We start from the raw sequence: 16,422 nt of genomic DNA, 5'->3' as shown, positions 1-16,422 counted from the left end.
TCCACCCTTTCCAGCATCTGGAATATATTACCACTACACACATGACACAGGTCAAGACACAAAGAATTCAAGAAACCATTAGACATGTAAAGAGGGATTAGAAATATTCATCTGGACTGACCATGAACTTGTGAGCAATCAGACTTTTTCTTTACAAGTATGCTAATGAACAGATCACTGCATTCTGCACTAGATCGTGACTTAATGATTTTTTTATCATCTGCTTCTACATTTTTTTGTGTGAGCCAAGATTTGATTTCTTTGCAAACTGAGTAATTACTATTATTGAAACATTAGTCAATAAATTAATACAAAAAAAGAACTAAAAATGGGAGTGACATAGGCCTGAGGTAGCACAGGTTACTTGTGAAACTCTGCTTGGCATACAATTATATAGACTAGCTCTTTTAGGATGCAATACTACAAATGCTTTTTTTCAACAATACTGCCTTAACATGTACTCACAAATAGGTGCAGAGATAATGCATCACTAGGGTAAAAGGCTTTTTGTATAGGATTTCTCTCATGCACCAGTTCAAAAAGGCACACTGCAAAACAACTTCAGTAGAGCTATGCAATCTAATTAAGAAAAACTTAATGATCACAGATGTTTAGGTATAACACTAGCATTTGCTGGATGCTTATTCTTTGTAGGATAGAAATGTGATGGTGTGACCTGATCCCTAAAAATAATAACTATAGACTGAGGAAACAGTCCCACATGAAATGTTTGACAAGATTCTGTTTGACTTACATGGTTTGAATCCCCTGTACATGCCTCAGGGATATCGCACTCATTCACCGCATTCCGGCAAACCACACCCCTAGGCTCATACTGAAACCAAAAGAAAGAAATGAAAATACACATATCCAACTTGAAATATTATCGTGATAGCAAACTACTGTGGAATTTCACTGCTAATAAACACCAGGTTACAAAAATATACAACAAGTAGGCACCAAAACACAGTAATTAATCATCAGTTTCTAAAAACAGCTCCATAGCTCTCAAACACATCTGTTGAGACTTTTTTATGAACTAGCAGAAGGTTTCTATTCAACTTCCAACAACAACACATTAATTTTCCTGATAATCATTTATTTATTTATTCTTTGTTGACTGGGTTAGTTCCAGTAGGCTGGAGGCTTCTTTTCAAGGGGGACCCAAGGTGGTAGTTATGCTGAAAAAGGGGAAATATGGTCAGGGTACCATGGAACTTCCCTTACTCGTTTTGTAGAAGAGTACAGTAGAACAGACAGGGCAGGTACAGCACAGGCCATGGTTACCCACAATATGGAAGCAGTACATTTATTGGTGATATCACTGAAATAGTTAGACTGCTGTCCGGAGGATTACAGGATGAAGTTTTGGTGTCGATGATGTCGGAGGAGCCAGTAGCTGAGTTTCCTTTATACTGGGATGATATGATGGAAAAGTAGTTTCCAGAAGAAAGGACTGGTGTCCCTTCAGAAACCTACTTCCAGGCAGGCATTGGGTTGGATGATGATGCATATGATGTGGAAAGTTGAGGGGTCAAGAAGGAAGCAAGGAGACAGAGTGAGCCAGGGAGGCATATCGTAACAAAAACAAGACTTACTTTTGCTGGTGTTACAGCAGTTGGGGATTACAATAAGAAAAAAAAAGACCTGTGATTTATATTAGAACAAGAAATGGACAGATAAAAGTACAAGTAGACTGTGGGATTATACTGTTAAGCCTTTAGGATTTGTTCCAATGGATGTGTGTGCTGTTATTCAACTGAGAACTAGAAGCTTTTCTGACGTGTTTTGAAACACATGAACTGGCATTTAAATGTGTGAACCCTTTTTAAATAAAAAACAGGACTGTGAAGCTTATTTGAATGTTTTATTTATAGTTTATGATTACAGATAAAAATATATGATTTAGAAATACTGATATTGACTATAAAGATGTAAAACAGTATTTTGAAAAAGAATCTCAGTCTGTTTTTGATGGAAAAAAGTTAAGATGTCAGGGGTTTTTGGAATGGTGGCTGAGAAGCAGGGGTAACACTGAAAATTATACAGAATGCTATTGTTCATTTGCCTAGTGTTTGTGCTGTAAATGTTTTTAGAAGGGCTTTATGTGATGGGGCCAGCCTAAGACAAACTTTTTCGGCAGGAAATTGGACCACCTGATAAATGTTTGTCCTTTCAAAAGATGCAGTAAATGTGAGGATAAAGTGCTTACAATTAAATAATGTCTGTTACAGTACACTAGTGTAGTAGTGAAGGATACTTGGTTTGATAGTCAGTTTTGAAAGTGTGATGAGAGACTTAGGGACACAGGTGGATAGTGGTCTCACTTTCGATAACCACATCGCCACAACAGTCAGGAAATCCTTCTATGTGGCACACCTCATCACTAAGGGCTTTTCATCCAGAAAAAAGGAGGTCATTGTCCCACTGTACTCATCCCTCATTAGACCCATTATAGAGTATAATGCCCCGTTTGGTATGTACCTCACAAGACATCTGCAACAGCTGGAAAGGCCAGAAATACCTCACTAAAAGAATCACAGGCCTAAAGCAGATGCCATATGCTGACCATCTAAAAAAACTCCAGCTATACTCTGTGGCATATCGTCTACTCAGAGGCGATCTCTGCTTAACATACAAGGCCATGTCAAACCCTGAGCTGTTGGACATGCACCACTTAAAGAAATCCCAATCCCTCAGAGCCACACGCTCCAGGGATCTAAACCTTATCATCACAATGAACAAAACATGCTGGAGGGATAGCTTCCTGACCCAGAGACTCCCCATACTCTGGAATAGACTGCCCATACATGTCAAGCAGAGCGCCTCCTTGGACCTCTTCAAAAGGAACCTTGATGATTGGATGAGAGATAGGAAATTCACCCCGGGGATCATGTCAGTCACCCTGCTAGACAGGGGTCCAGAGAAGTAAATACTGTGGGAAGAAATATCCAGGGAATTGTTATGGCTAGGCTTGTATAGGCGCTAAAGCCGATAGCCTAGTACCAACATATGAACCTATAAGAGGAACGTTCAACTGCAATATAAGGGGAAGAGCAGTCAAAAGGGCTCAAGCAGAGCAGCATAAGGAATAATCTGTAGGGCTTTAAACAGTAAGACTAATGCACATGACATGTAGGCAGAAATAAATACCTGTCAGTTATTAAATAATGCTTTCAAAGAACCTGAAGAAGAAGACACTGACAACAGTCAGGATCCTATAGGAATTTATGAAGGGGGACTCATAGCACTCAGTATAAGGAGGAGTCACAGAAGATAAAGTGATACCATAGGTAGTAGAATGCACAGATGAAAAAAGTCTAAAAGGCATTGGTAGAAAGAGTGAAATAAAAAGCAAGGGTTAATGTTTCTATATTATCTATAAATATTAACATCATTAAGGGTGAATGTTGACACCCTATTGTACTATAGTGGTTAAGAAAATATGATTTTATAATTCTTCTGGACATGTTGTGCTCGATGGGAAAAATGCATCTTAGTAAATTGTGTGTGGGGGTGTCATTCTTTGGGACTCAGACCTATTCAGGTACTGCTTTTCTTTATAAACAGCAAGTAGTAATCAAAGATTTTTTTTAATAATATGGGCAAGTAGTAATTGGTGGTGTCTGCAATGGTTACACAGTATAGTTAGAATAATTCCATTATACGCTACTACAAAATATGAGGACAGATGCAGCTTATTGTAGGAAGTGAGGGCATACATAACACCGAATTTAGTAACAATGGTGCTATCGGGTAACTTTAATTGAAATATACAAGGTATATAAGGCAAACTATATAGCTAGAGATTTAAGGATTGGTACAGTGATTTGCAGTTAGAGCAGAATGAAATGTATACATATTAAAAAGGGGAATGACAGATGGAGATAGACTATTTTTTATTTTCTAAGAGTTTACAAAAAGTAGTAGGAGGCAAAAAAACTGACAGAATTTTCTAACCATTGTATTATGGGGATGGCAGCAGCTTGCAATGAAGAAGGCAAGAACTTAAAAAAAAAATGAATGACCAAATGGGTAAATTTGTACAGAAAGAATCTTGGAAGAGCCATGCAAAAACATTATGGGGACAGCATTTAACCATGAAAGATTTTTATCTGTCTCTTACTGCTTGGTGGATAGGATTTAAAACAAATATACAAAAAAATGTATGTTATATAAAAAGAATGACATCACTGGGAGTGGGAGAAGTATTTTTATAGACTGTTACTTCAGAAATATGATTATTCAGTAAAAACATACAAAAGGAAAGGAAAATAAATGTATGAAAATATTGACAAAGGGTGCAGCTGTTGCTGTACAGACAGATATTTTTAAAGGAATAAAGGAAGTATTACATTTTTCAGGTCAGAGGGTTAAGAGGTGTAAAAATGCAATTTATGGATTGTTTGATGACACTGCGACAGAAAAAATGATAAGCAAAATATTATGCCTATCATAAATAAATATATGGGGAATTTATACAAAAGTATGGAAAGAGACTAAAGAATGAAGACACTGGCATTCAGAACAGATACATTTTTTAACAATTTTATTGAAAAGAAAATGATGACCTTATAATGGTACTAGAAGAGGAAGATAAAGACAGCTCTCTGTTAGACACTCAGTTATTTATTTATTTTAACTATTTCCACAGAAGACTTGCAAGAAATGTATGTTTTGATGTTTTGAATGAATGTCTTGCTTTAGGCGTCATAATAATTGCGTATAACACACTGTCGTAAGGTTTTCAAATGGAAAAGGGGGCTGATAAATGAGATAGGAAAAACTGAAGATCTATTGCTCCACGTAAAACAAACTACAAAATCATGACGAAAGTCATAAAGGGTAGATTAAAATAAGCTATTAGTAGGTATGTGATGACAGGAATGTAAAGTGTGCCAGAAAAGCAGATTAAGGAACTCTTATTGCTAATGAAACATGTGGTGTATGAGATACAGGTGAGAAGACAGGGGTACTTTTGATATGTTATATAGCAAAGGCCTTTGATAGCTTAGATCATGCAGACCAGTATGGGTAACATTATTGCAAGGCAAAATGATTTTGGTATCATAACGCAGTGACTGATACATACAGTATACAGAGGCTAACCGTCATATTGTTAATAACTGGTTGGGGAGATATAATGTGGGGGGGGGGGAGTTGGGCAGAGATGCCCACTAAGTGGCATTCTTTTTTCTTAGTCATGACTGTGGTAATAAAACTTGTACATGTTCAGTTTTTAGGTGGATGACTGGAGTTAGTTAAGGAGATGGAAATTACAAACTATTTAGTTAATGTAGATGATTTAATGTTAAGTTCTGAGAATAAACAGTTATTGGCATATTTGAGGGAATGCAAAGGATTTCAGGAAAATAAATAGGGAGAAATGTAAAGGGTTTGGGATGGACATTGGGATACTAGGTAAAATATCTAGTGGAAATAAAACCTTTTAGGTCATACCTTTGGTGCACAGGAAATTAATTAGAGACAATAGGAAATTGATTTCCAAATAAAGGACACCGTTAACTTTCACAATACTTTCAAACTTTTATGAAGAAAGTTTATTTAATAACTGAGATGCTTATGGGTCTAGCAAATTTCTTAGCTTTATTTTCCCAGGGAAATGTAAAAAGAAATATTAGACTTTTTTACTGGGATCCTGATTAAATTATATCAGAAGGAATACTGTTTATAGTGAAGTTACAAAATGGGAGGGGAAGTCCATGAAGTTAATCCAGGGGTCTTTTTATATCATTGCATAGATATATATATATATATATATATATATATATATATATATATATTTATTACATATGGCTCTACTTTCAAATTATGAATTACCAAATGATCGAGTTTTACTTCATCGAGACCAAAACCCCGAATCCACAAATCACTGAAACTTCCAAATACTGAATATCAGAAGATTGAAAATAGAAAGGCAGACCCACCACATGCCCAAGACCCAATACAATTTTGTTTTTACGTTTTTGCAGGGGATCACAGCCCCTCTGCATCACCCCACCCCCCTGCAAATTTATCAACTACAAGATCATACTACATTGAGGAAACCAGCCGGTGAGGTATGCATGTACTGTAATTCAACTGCATTACATCTAAACATACTCTGCAACACCATTTCAAATTATGAATAATTAAATAAATCTTTAATAATAATAATAACATTAAACAAATAGAAAATTGTAGTAATGTGGCCTGCTGTAGACACACTTCCTTACTTTTTTGGTAAAATGTTGTTCTATTCATATTTTAGGCAGTTTCAGCACTATAAAAGTAATACCTGCCATTTTTCTTGCGTACAAACTACAAATCTTTAAAGGGATAGTACACTACTTATAGACTTGGGCATTAGTAATTATACGTCTGTTCGACAATGTGTTCTTCGTTCATGTCAACTTCCAGTTATGTGTGGATTCGAGTTTTTGGTCTCGAAGTAAAACTTAATCATATGGTAATTCACAATTTGAAAGTAGATCTATATATATATATATATATATATATATATATATATATATATATATATATATATATATATATCTATATAAAATAACAAAATACGGAACACCAAACTAGACAAGTTACCAGATGTCTGGTCTTCACTTAAAAGAACACGTCTCTGGTTACAGACAGCCTACACTAAGTAAGTATCAGCAGTTTGGAATGGAGATTGTGGTACAGTGACGCTTGGGAAATATACCCTTTTCTCACTGTAGAGCAATCTCAGAAGAGTTGGTATATATAATTTAGAGAGGGTGTGGGGGTGAAGCCCCCAACATGGGGGGCACAGGGGAGCTTTCTCCCTGCAAAACTGCTGATACTTAGTATAGGCTGCTTGTAGCTGGAGACATGTCCCTTTAAGTGAAGACCGGACATCTGGTAACTTGTCTAGTTCAATGTTCCTGGTTTCGTTATTTTACAGTTTCGGTGAAAAGGATTTTCTCTATCATCGCCTCGATCTTCTGTCATTTGAGTATATGGGTCTTTGATATTATGACGTAGATCCACACACACACATATATATACATATATATATATAAAATAAAACATTAAAGCTAAGGATATAAATTTATTGGTTAATTTTGTATTTAAGAGATAACAATATGTTTTAGGATAGTTATCAAAAGGAAAAGGGGATATGATTCAGTGGGGAAGTAGAAATTAAAGAATTTCACTATAGGATATATCAAGTCTATATTTATGAATGAAAGTTCATATAAGCAAATTCTCTAATGAGCGAAACGCCCGGACATGTAGGTGCTTGTTGTGTGATGGCAGTACAGTGAAGATTGTAGTTTTTGCCCTTTCCTCACTGTAGTATGATCTCGGAGTTGGAATATATATTTAGCGGGGGGCTGCCCCCCAAAATATTGTTTTCGATGTCCAGGATTTTTGCTCATTGAGCATTCGCTTATATGCACTTTCGTTCATATAATATAGACCTGGATATATCAGTGGAAGATTAGTTTGCACAGCTTTGTGGCTGAGAGAAAAGAGTGGCATACATGTATTACAGAATTTCTTTATTATGAAGGTGGATATGTTAAGAGAATTGCTCAAGAAAAACAGAGAAATAGAAAGCGGAACCTTAGGTATGGGGAATACCAAAATGGTCTGATTTTTTGCAGAAGCTAAAGTACTAAACTTACCTGTTAAACAAATCATAAGGTATAAAACTTTAGCAGGAAGCATGAGTCATGGGCTAGGATGCAACATAAATGAAGATGACGACAATGTTTCCCTAAAAGGTAGTAGATGTCAACATTTTGGGGGTGTCTTACTTAACTCATTCCCTCCAGTACAGCTCTTTAGATTATGTATTTTTAACTTCCAGTGGGTATGGCTCGAGTCTTTAAACAAATGAAGTTATTGCCTCATAGTTCAAACAAATATTTATATCTCTGGAACTAGAAAACTGTAAATGGCAGACTGTTCAAGATTAATGAATCTTTACATTAGTGGCATTCATTGAGTTTGAAAGGCAGTGAATATTATTTTTTAATACTTTATAAACAGCTTATGATACTCGGTAACTGTTCAAGCAAGACATATTGCCAGCAGAATTTTCTTCATATAGGTGTGCGCTTACGTATGAGGCTATGTAGTTCTGTTTGTATTAACTGAATGTTGAGATATTCAGAGAACTATGAAAATAATCACAGTACAAATAAACAGTATACAAATCATATCCAATATCACTTTAGATGCATTAGACAGAAGTCAAATATCAATGCAATTGTGTTTGCCATCATGTATACTTTAAGATTAAATATTCTGATACCTTGTATGAAGCATTGTTTTGGAATTGCTAATGCAAATATGAACAAGTGACATTTGATGCCTAGAGGTGTCAGTGTGAGGTAACTGCAGAAACACCAGGAGGCATATTCAGCTATAATGAGTTAAGGCATTTCAGTTCAAAACAAATCAAAAGTATCAATGGCTTTTAAAAGATTTGGAGACTATGGAGTTTTGCTGGATGCAAGCATTGAGAAAGAATATTTATCTCCGCTATTTGGTTCTTATGGTTAGCAAAATGCCAAGAAGTAGTATTTAGTAAGATATTCTCAAGTGTGGAACAGGAATGGCTACAATGCTACACTAAGTAAAGCCGGAATGGCTGTATTTTGGTTAGTAACCTTGCTATATGATTAGCTATACTGCTTTCCCTTTGTACTTATGATTGGAAGATAACTCATTGTAAGGAACCTATACATTCAATTATAATACTACCTACACTAAGTGGAATCTGAGTGGCTGTATTACTATTTTCCAAGCCACTTGAATGGTTAACAAATGTGTAGTGTGATTAGTTACAATGTTATATTAAGCCACCTATCATTGATGGTCATTTTTATTTTATGTCTTCTTTGATTTGTCTTAGTGTTACAGCTAGTGAAATTTGAAAGACCATCAGACTGGTATTAAATGTGTAATACGATTGGTTATAGTGCCTTGTTATGCCTTGTTTCACTGAAGTGTAACATTAAATCAGTCTGATGAAGGAACCGTTTATGTTGTGAAAGCACTCACCAACTTTTACTATTTTTATATTTTATTTTATTAAATAATTTTTAGGCCTGGAACATACATTGGTGTCGCTCTTTGCATTTTTCATTACTTTTAAACTGTTGAGTAGATCATTTACCTTTGGAGTCATATTTGTCTTGGTTATTTAGTAAAATATGTTATTTGACAGACATCCTACACAGACAAAAATTTTGGTTATGATCAAAAAGCTGGGAGGATGAATTATTTTTATTGTTCTATTTCCTTATGATTATTTCAATTTTATAAGGTGAATTTTTTAATCAATGGATGTCAGTTATTGTTTATGACTATGTAATAAAGAAACTCTGCTCTTTTCAATACGATATTTTACATCCACCTGAGCTACCACCAACTCAGGCAATGGCACACTCAGTTTAATGTATCTTCCAAAGGACTGAACATTATTTACTTAACAACTTAACCAGACATCTCCCATGGGCCGAGTCTGAAAAGGGTCCAGGCAGATCAGTGCTCTACCCCAGTAAACAAATACAAACACATAAATAAATAAACGGTGCATTTCATACAGATTCATATCTCTCTGTCTCTCTCTCTATCTGTCTGTTTGGGTACAGTTTGAATACATTGTGTAGTTTCATATACTTATATATGTACATATAAATGCACACATATATCAGAATGTGCCTAGTGCAAACTATTAAGTGTTACGGCTTAATACTTCCAGAAGCTAGATCTGAAAATTAGTTTTCTTCAGTATGAGCTCCCAGATGAAAAAAACAAAGTTCATGAGAAAAGCATGCAGAAATGCATATCTTATGCAGCTACTGCCATCTGTGTGCACACCCGTGCATTTGTGTGTTTCTGAGTGCAAGCATGCATGCGTATGTTCTTAAAGAGTACATTCGCAATTAAAGTGATGTTTTGTCTAAACCATTGATCTGTGTGTAAATGCTCAGGTTACTTACTAAGTAATCCAAAACAGGACATAGTGGACCCACTTAATGTTCTGTTTAACCATAGCCTTAGAACTGGCTTTGTTCCAGTGGAGTGGAGAACAGCAACAGTAATTCCCTTGCACAAAGGGGGAACATCAACTGACCCTGGGAACTATAGATCCACAAGTCTAACCAGCCTCATCTGCAAGGCCATGGAAAGAATCATTATGGACCTTATCAGAAGTACATAAGCGACCTTCAGACTCTTGATCCAACCCAATTTGGCTTTGTTAAGGGTGGATCATGCCTATTAAATCAAACAGACTTCTTCGAGAAAGTCACCAAAGCCCTAGATGAAGGTAAGACAGTGCATAACACCTATCTTGATCTGACCAAGACTTTTGACACAATCTCCAACTCAGATATCATTGAGAAACTCTCCCAGCTGGGGATTAACCCTTACATCACTAGATGGGTAGCCAATTGGCTCAGTGACAGAACACATACTGTCAAAGTTGGAGACTCAACCTCTACCTGAGGTCCCGTCACCTGTGGTGTACCACAGGGATCTGTGCTGGGCCCTTTACTGTTCAGAATCTATTTCTCTAAAGTCCAGACTAAAATAGATGGCCTTCGGCTTACCAAGCTCACTGATGATTCCAAATTGGGTGTAATCATTGAGTCTCCCGAGGATGTTAACAAATATTACAGGAGGGGCTAACACAAACAAATGATTAGTGCTAAAGACACAGTCTAAAACGAAACACAAAAAAGTGCATTATTATTCCCTTTGTCAAAGTGGAATTTCCCCCAATTACAGTATTGGCAACACCCCCCTAAAATCAAATCCAGTGGTGCGAGACCTGAGAACACAGGTAGACAGCAATCTGAACTTTGACCACCATGTTTCCACAGTGTTAAGTGAAGCATTCTCTGTAGCACACCTCATAAGTAAGGGTATCACATCCAGGTCTAAGGATGTTATAACCCCACTGTACTCAACCCTCATCAGACCACTAATGGAGTACAATGCTCCCTTTTACATGTACCTCACCAGAGAACTGTAGCAGCTAGAGAGACCACAGAGGTTTCTCACCAAGAAAATACAGGGCCTCCATATTATGACATACATGGATACACTAAAAGCCCTATCACTGCACTCTGTATTGTATAGGCTGCTGAGAGGTGACTTGTGCCTGGCCTACAGGGCAGTCTCTGACCCTGCGTTGATGGAAATGCTGCACATCCACAAATTTAATGCCAGAAGAGTCACTCGCTCCAAGGATCTTTATCTATCCCGTGACATTAACAGAACATGCTGGAGAGACATATATATCTCCCCGAGACTGCTGCTCCTCTGGAATAAACTTCCAATTCATGTGAAGCAGAGCTCCTCACTGACCCTATTCAAGAGAAACCTGGACAAACGGATGGTAGACTGCAAATTCACCGTGGGGGTGGCACCCGTGTCCCTCATGTAAAGGGGTTGTTCGTGTTGACCATAGACTCACCCAACTAATAAGGACAATTGGGGCACCTTGGGATTAACATGGCCAGGCTTGTAAGGGGTCTAGGGCAACTAGCCTAGTAACCTCCAATGAACCTATGAAATGAAGTGGACATCTTCTTCCGGATGGAGTATTACACAGAAGAAAAAGAAATGCCGCTGAGCAAATTCACACCCAACAAAGGAAACATCAGTGAACACTGACTCATTTATGACTTGCATCTCTACTATTCTAAACTCATCATTTAGTTCCATTTTAGTGGATGATCTATGTAAAGAACTTATTTCTGGAATAATAATGAACTGTGGAAACATGTCGAACGTGAAATGTTGACTATCTGACTTAACTGCATTTCCCTCTATTCAGTTAAATCAGCTCATTTTCACTGAATTTCAGACCTGCATAATAGTTCCTCACCTTGCATCTCCTGCAGCACAGTCCATCACTGCACATGGCATCATGGGAAAGGGTACATTTTTTGCAGCAGTTCCCTCCAGCTTTTGGACAATCCTACAGGGAAAAAAAATACAGTTTTGAATGGCTGCAGATTCCTGTTATTTTAACATAACAACAAGGAGTGATGCAAGATCAGACGTGCGCACGCGCACACACACACACACACACACACACACACACACACACACACACACACACACACACACTGAAACATGAGTGAATTTATAAACAGCTGGAATTTAAATGATCTTTTCCAGGTCAGTCACTGAGCTTCTGCTGTGTCAGACACACTAGAGAAGAAAATAAACAGCTGTAAAATAAACTCTGGCTGACATCCATCATACAAAGACAGAGACAGTGTAATGAATGGGCATAGTAATGAAAAAAGCAGCAGCTGTAAACCCACTTTGTGCAGATAACATAAACAAATGAAATCATTTAAATGTAATTACTCTGTGTGCTATTGTAGACTTACTTGAATTGCTGAGAATGGCCAAGCTAGTGTTCCAAAGCCAAGAAGCTATGAAACTCACAAATTGCATTCAGAAACCAGCATGATTTAATACAGGATGAATGAGCAGAATAAATGGAGACATTTACGACAATTTTTATCATTGTGGAGAGGAGGTAGGATGCCTGTTAAGAGAATGTTGTGCAGAAGTCAGCAGAGTTAAGAACAGGCATATGTCGCTGCCAAAGGTTGCTCTACATTTCCGTTGGATTGTACTATAATCTATGAAGAAAATGATGAGATGGGATGTACAAAAAGCCGAGGTCACAATTTCAGAAAGCCAAGAAAAGGATATGTAACTTAAAAACAGAATTACCTATTAAATACTCTTTTGAAGAAGAGATTAAAGTAAAAGGTAGGGTAGTAGAAGCATTTTTAGTGTACTAGAGAGAAAGAATCCAAAATGTTGAGAAATAACATAGGAAAGAAATGCAGAATGCTAAACATGTTTTTTTTTTTTTTCATAGAGACAGCAAATGAAAGAAAGGAAACAGATAGAATAACAGAGGAGTGTGTGAACATGACAGAGAAATGTAAGCTGCAGAACAGCAGAATTTCAGAAAATATAAACTGCCATGTTTCACCATTTCAAAGCAAAATATGACAAATTGGACAGAAATATTTGATTGCTCAGCCATAACTTGCTTTGTACACTGATTTATATAGGCCAGTGTGTAGTATAGAGTAATTGTTACTTGTTTTGAACAGCTAAACAACTTTTCTGGAGACAGAAAGTACTATGCTCCATATTCCACATACCATTTTCTGAGGAAATACCTCCATTTCTCAGCATAAATATGCTGGATTTGAGATAGAACAGACTCCAATGACCAGCCACAAATTCAGCAGTACCTGCGACAGTCACTGAATTATGCATAAAAATTGGGTGCAGCCCATTAGTTAGCAAAGCACTTCATGGAAATGAAAGCAAAGTTAAAAGAATTGCTAAGTTCAATGGAATTCACTGTAAATAATTAAACAACAAGCTAAGATCCCACAAATTATTTGATGACTTTACTGTTGGAACTACTCCAGTACCTAACAGGCAGTATTTCAAGACATGGAAAGTCCAGTGGACTTTGTCCACTTAATTGCTCAGCTTCCAACTGATACTGCATATCAGAAACTCATCTTGCATGTTGTGAGAACTGCCTTCATGCCTACCTCTGATATGTCACTATATAAGACAAACTCTTTAGTACACCATGAATCCAGAACAATGGATACTTTTTAGTTCATTAAAGGCTCTGTCTGTCACAAGAGATCATTGCACATTGACAGAAATGTTTACCCTTGTGAAGGCTATCAAAGGTAAGGCAATAGTCCCAGCATTAGGCACAGATTTTTTGTGGTACGCAAACAGTCCAAAGGAAAGACTTCACTTGTCTCTTAGTAGAAGGCACAGGCCAGTTGTTTATAGTCATTGTCTTTTTTAGTTGTGTCTTACTGCTATTCTTATAAGGTATCCTAAGTACTTGGCCTCTATCATACCCTGTTTATTTTACTTTTCTTAGCATTGCAGTCAAGCCTGCCTGTTTTACGGAATAAAACATGGCATGCATGATTAAAACATGGTCGGCACCTTAGGTAATTGAGATTCCCAGTCCTCTGAATAAATGACTTCATCACCCAGGGATGCAGTAGCGTATTGTGAGCGTAATTTCAGTATTTTAAATATCATCTTCTGAAGGGGAATTGTGGCTCCATGTATTCCAGATGGTAACACTATATACCCAAATAGTTCACCAACTGTTATGAAAGCTGTTTTTCTATTTGACGGAGCACGATAACTGGTATCTGTATTTCCTGTTCATCAACTCTAGTGCTGTCAAGTGGCTGGCCTTCCCTAGTTTCACTATCAACTCACCAGTTCTATGAAAGAGACAGCTACCAGGCTTAGAGACTAGCACTACTGGGATGTTCCTCTCTTTTTCTGGTTCTTCTATAATGTCTAGTTTGACCAGTTTTGAAACTCTTCTGTTACTATTTCTATGAATTTGGTACTCCATAAAGTCTTTGACTAACCTTCATTCCAAGTGCTTTCTATCATGTCAAATGATGACCCTGCCATTTGAACAGAAATGTTTTCCACTGACGGCACCAGCACAAGTAACTAATTTCCTGGGTTAAATTCTCTGAGCTGCACATTCTTGTTATACAGATGGTGTTGCAGCTCCTTGGCTTTTCACATGTTCTCCATTGCCATGGGTAGAACCAGCATTAGTTTATCTGGTAATCCTACGTGTGTTCTATCACAGTTCTGATTGGGATCTTTTCTTCCTATTCCCAAGTCCCTTTAGCAATGACAAGCAGAACTCTTGGATGCCTGAAATACAAAAGTTCAAATGGGGGGTATTGTATGTATGTATGTATGTATGTATGTATGTATGTCAGTGTTGTATTAAACTTTTCTGCTGACCCATCAGCCTGACAATAGTAGACTGATGTCTTCAACTGTTTGACTTAAAAACACTGACACTACTGGAACAGCACCCCAACATAAAGGGAGTAACTTGGTCTAACTGGAACAGCACCCCGACATAAAGTGAGTACCTTGGTCTAACTGGAACAGCACCCCTGACATAAAGGGAGTACATTGATCTAACTGAAACAGCACCCCTGACATAAAGGGAGTACCTTGGTCTAACTGGAACAGCACCCCGACATAAAGGGAGTACCTTGGTCTAATTGGAACAGCACCCCGACATAAAGGGGGTTCCTTGCTCTAACTGGAACAGCACCCCTGGCATAAAAGGGAGTACCTTGGTCTAACTGGAACAACACCCCTGGCATAAAGGGTATACCTTGGTCTAACTGGAACAGTAGCCCTGACATAAAGGAAGCATCTTGGTCAGTAAGCATCTCCTTAGGGATCCCCAATCTGGGGAATAACAGCAACAATTTTCTGGAAATAGTCTTAGCATTAGCTTTGTGTAATGGCAGTAGTTCCGGGAATTTGGTAAAATAGTTGATTATGGCATAGAAGACACTGACACATTCTGTTGACATTTACCAGTGGCGTCATGATATCTTTGGCAGTATGTTCAAATTACACTTTGATGACAGGCATTGGGATCAAGGGACTTTTATACCCAGGATTTAGTGCAGTTTCCTGGAATTCTTGATGAGAGAATCCAAAGTTCTCTATCTTGTTCATTATGATTGGCCACCAAAATTTTTCTAATGCCCTTGATGTACTTTTGTCCATCCCTAGCTGACTTCCTAACGTGACTATGGGCTAACCTCATTACTAGTGTCCTGTAAGATATTGGCACTAACGACCAATGCAGAATGTGTTTCCTTTCTTTATTTTCCTCTATGTGAAGGTATCTTTTAACTGAAAATAGGAGAAAGAAGCAATAGGAACATCGTGCTTGCATCCTCCATGGCTAAGTGTCTTCGGAGATGGACAGTCTTGGGGTTAGCATCCATGCTGACCAGCATAATCAGTTCTTCAGTTCCACCAGTCTTTGGTCAATCTCCACCTGTGGCTCTACAGTTCTACCCAGTGATTACTCCATGGCTGCAGACACCAGTTATCCATCCTAAGAGCATAACAGTAACAGTACAAGAAATACAGGAAATTTTAGCTGGAATATGGTTTGTACGTGACATCAGAGGTACTGTGAAGAAGTAAAAATCTGCAATTCTCTGTCCATGCACATGCCACCAATGTAAGTTCTAGAAAGACAGTGGAGGCAATAAATCTGTAAAACACAGGTTTATTCAGTAATCCACAAACCAAAATATTATCCCACTTGTTTTGCAATCTCAAAAGAAATCAACCAGTATCTTACTAAATTTCTCATAGGTGTTCATTCTATGAAGCCTCTTCAGGACACAGACTGTCTTGTAAGGCATGGAAAGTCAACGGTTGCATGCCGCTCCCTGGCCTAACTTTCAGCTAAAAAAGGGTACTTCCACAAGGTATATTTCCATAGATTATGCCCCACATGCATGCTCTGACTGAGCACCTCCTTTGGAT

The 16,422-nt window shown here is 37.6% G+C and overlaps 1 protein-coding gene across 5 annotated transcripts in view; it reads right to left on the bottom strand.

The window, feature by feature from the left end:
- Positions 1-16,422, bottom strand: part of ADAM11 (ADAM metallopeptidase domain 11) — a 1,438,613-nt gene that overhangs the window by 488,589 nt on the left and 933,602 nt on the right. For 4 of the 5 annotated variants that reach the window (XM_044055102.1, XM_044055105.1, XM_044055104.1 and 1 more), the window contains exons 17-18: positions 11,888-11,980; positions 755-835 (exon numbers count right to left, since the gene is read on the bottom strand). In XM_044055102.1, coding sequence (XP_043911037.1) covers positions 755-835; positions 11,888-11,980 — 174 coding nt within the window. The remainder of the gene's footprint in view (positions 1-754; positions 836-11,887; positions 11,981-16,422) is intronic. The other variant, XM_044055103.1, reaches the window with a different exon arrangement.

The sequence above is a fragment of the Protopterus annectens genome, chromosome 13.part0 (assembly GCF_019279795.1).
Source record: "Protopterus annectens isolate FY-2018-M chromosome 13.part0, PAN1.0, whole genome shotgun sequence".
NCBI lineage: Eukaryota > Metazoa > Chordata > Ceratodontiformes > Protopteridae > Protopterus > Protopterus annectens.
The sequence above is the reverse complement of the archived record's forward strand: the minus strand, read 5'-3'. Positions and strand labels throughout refer to the sequence as shown.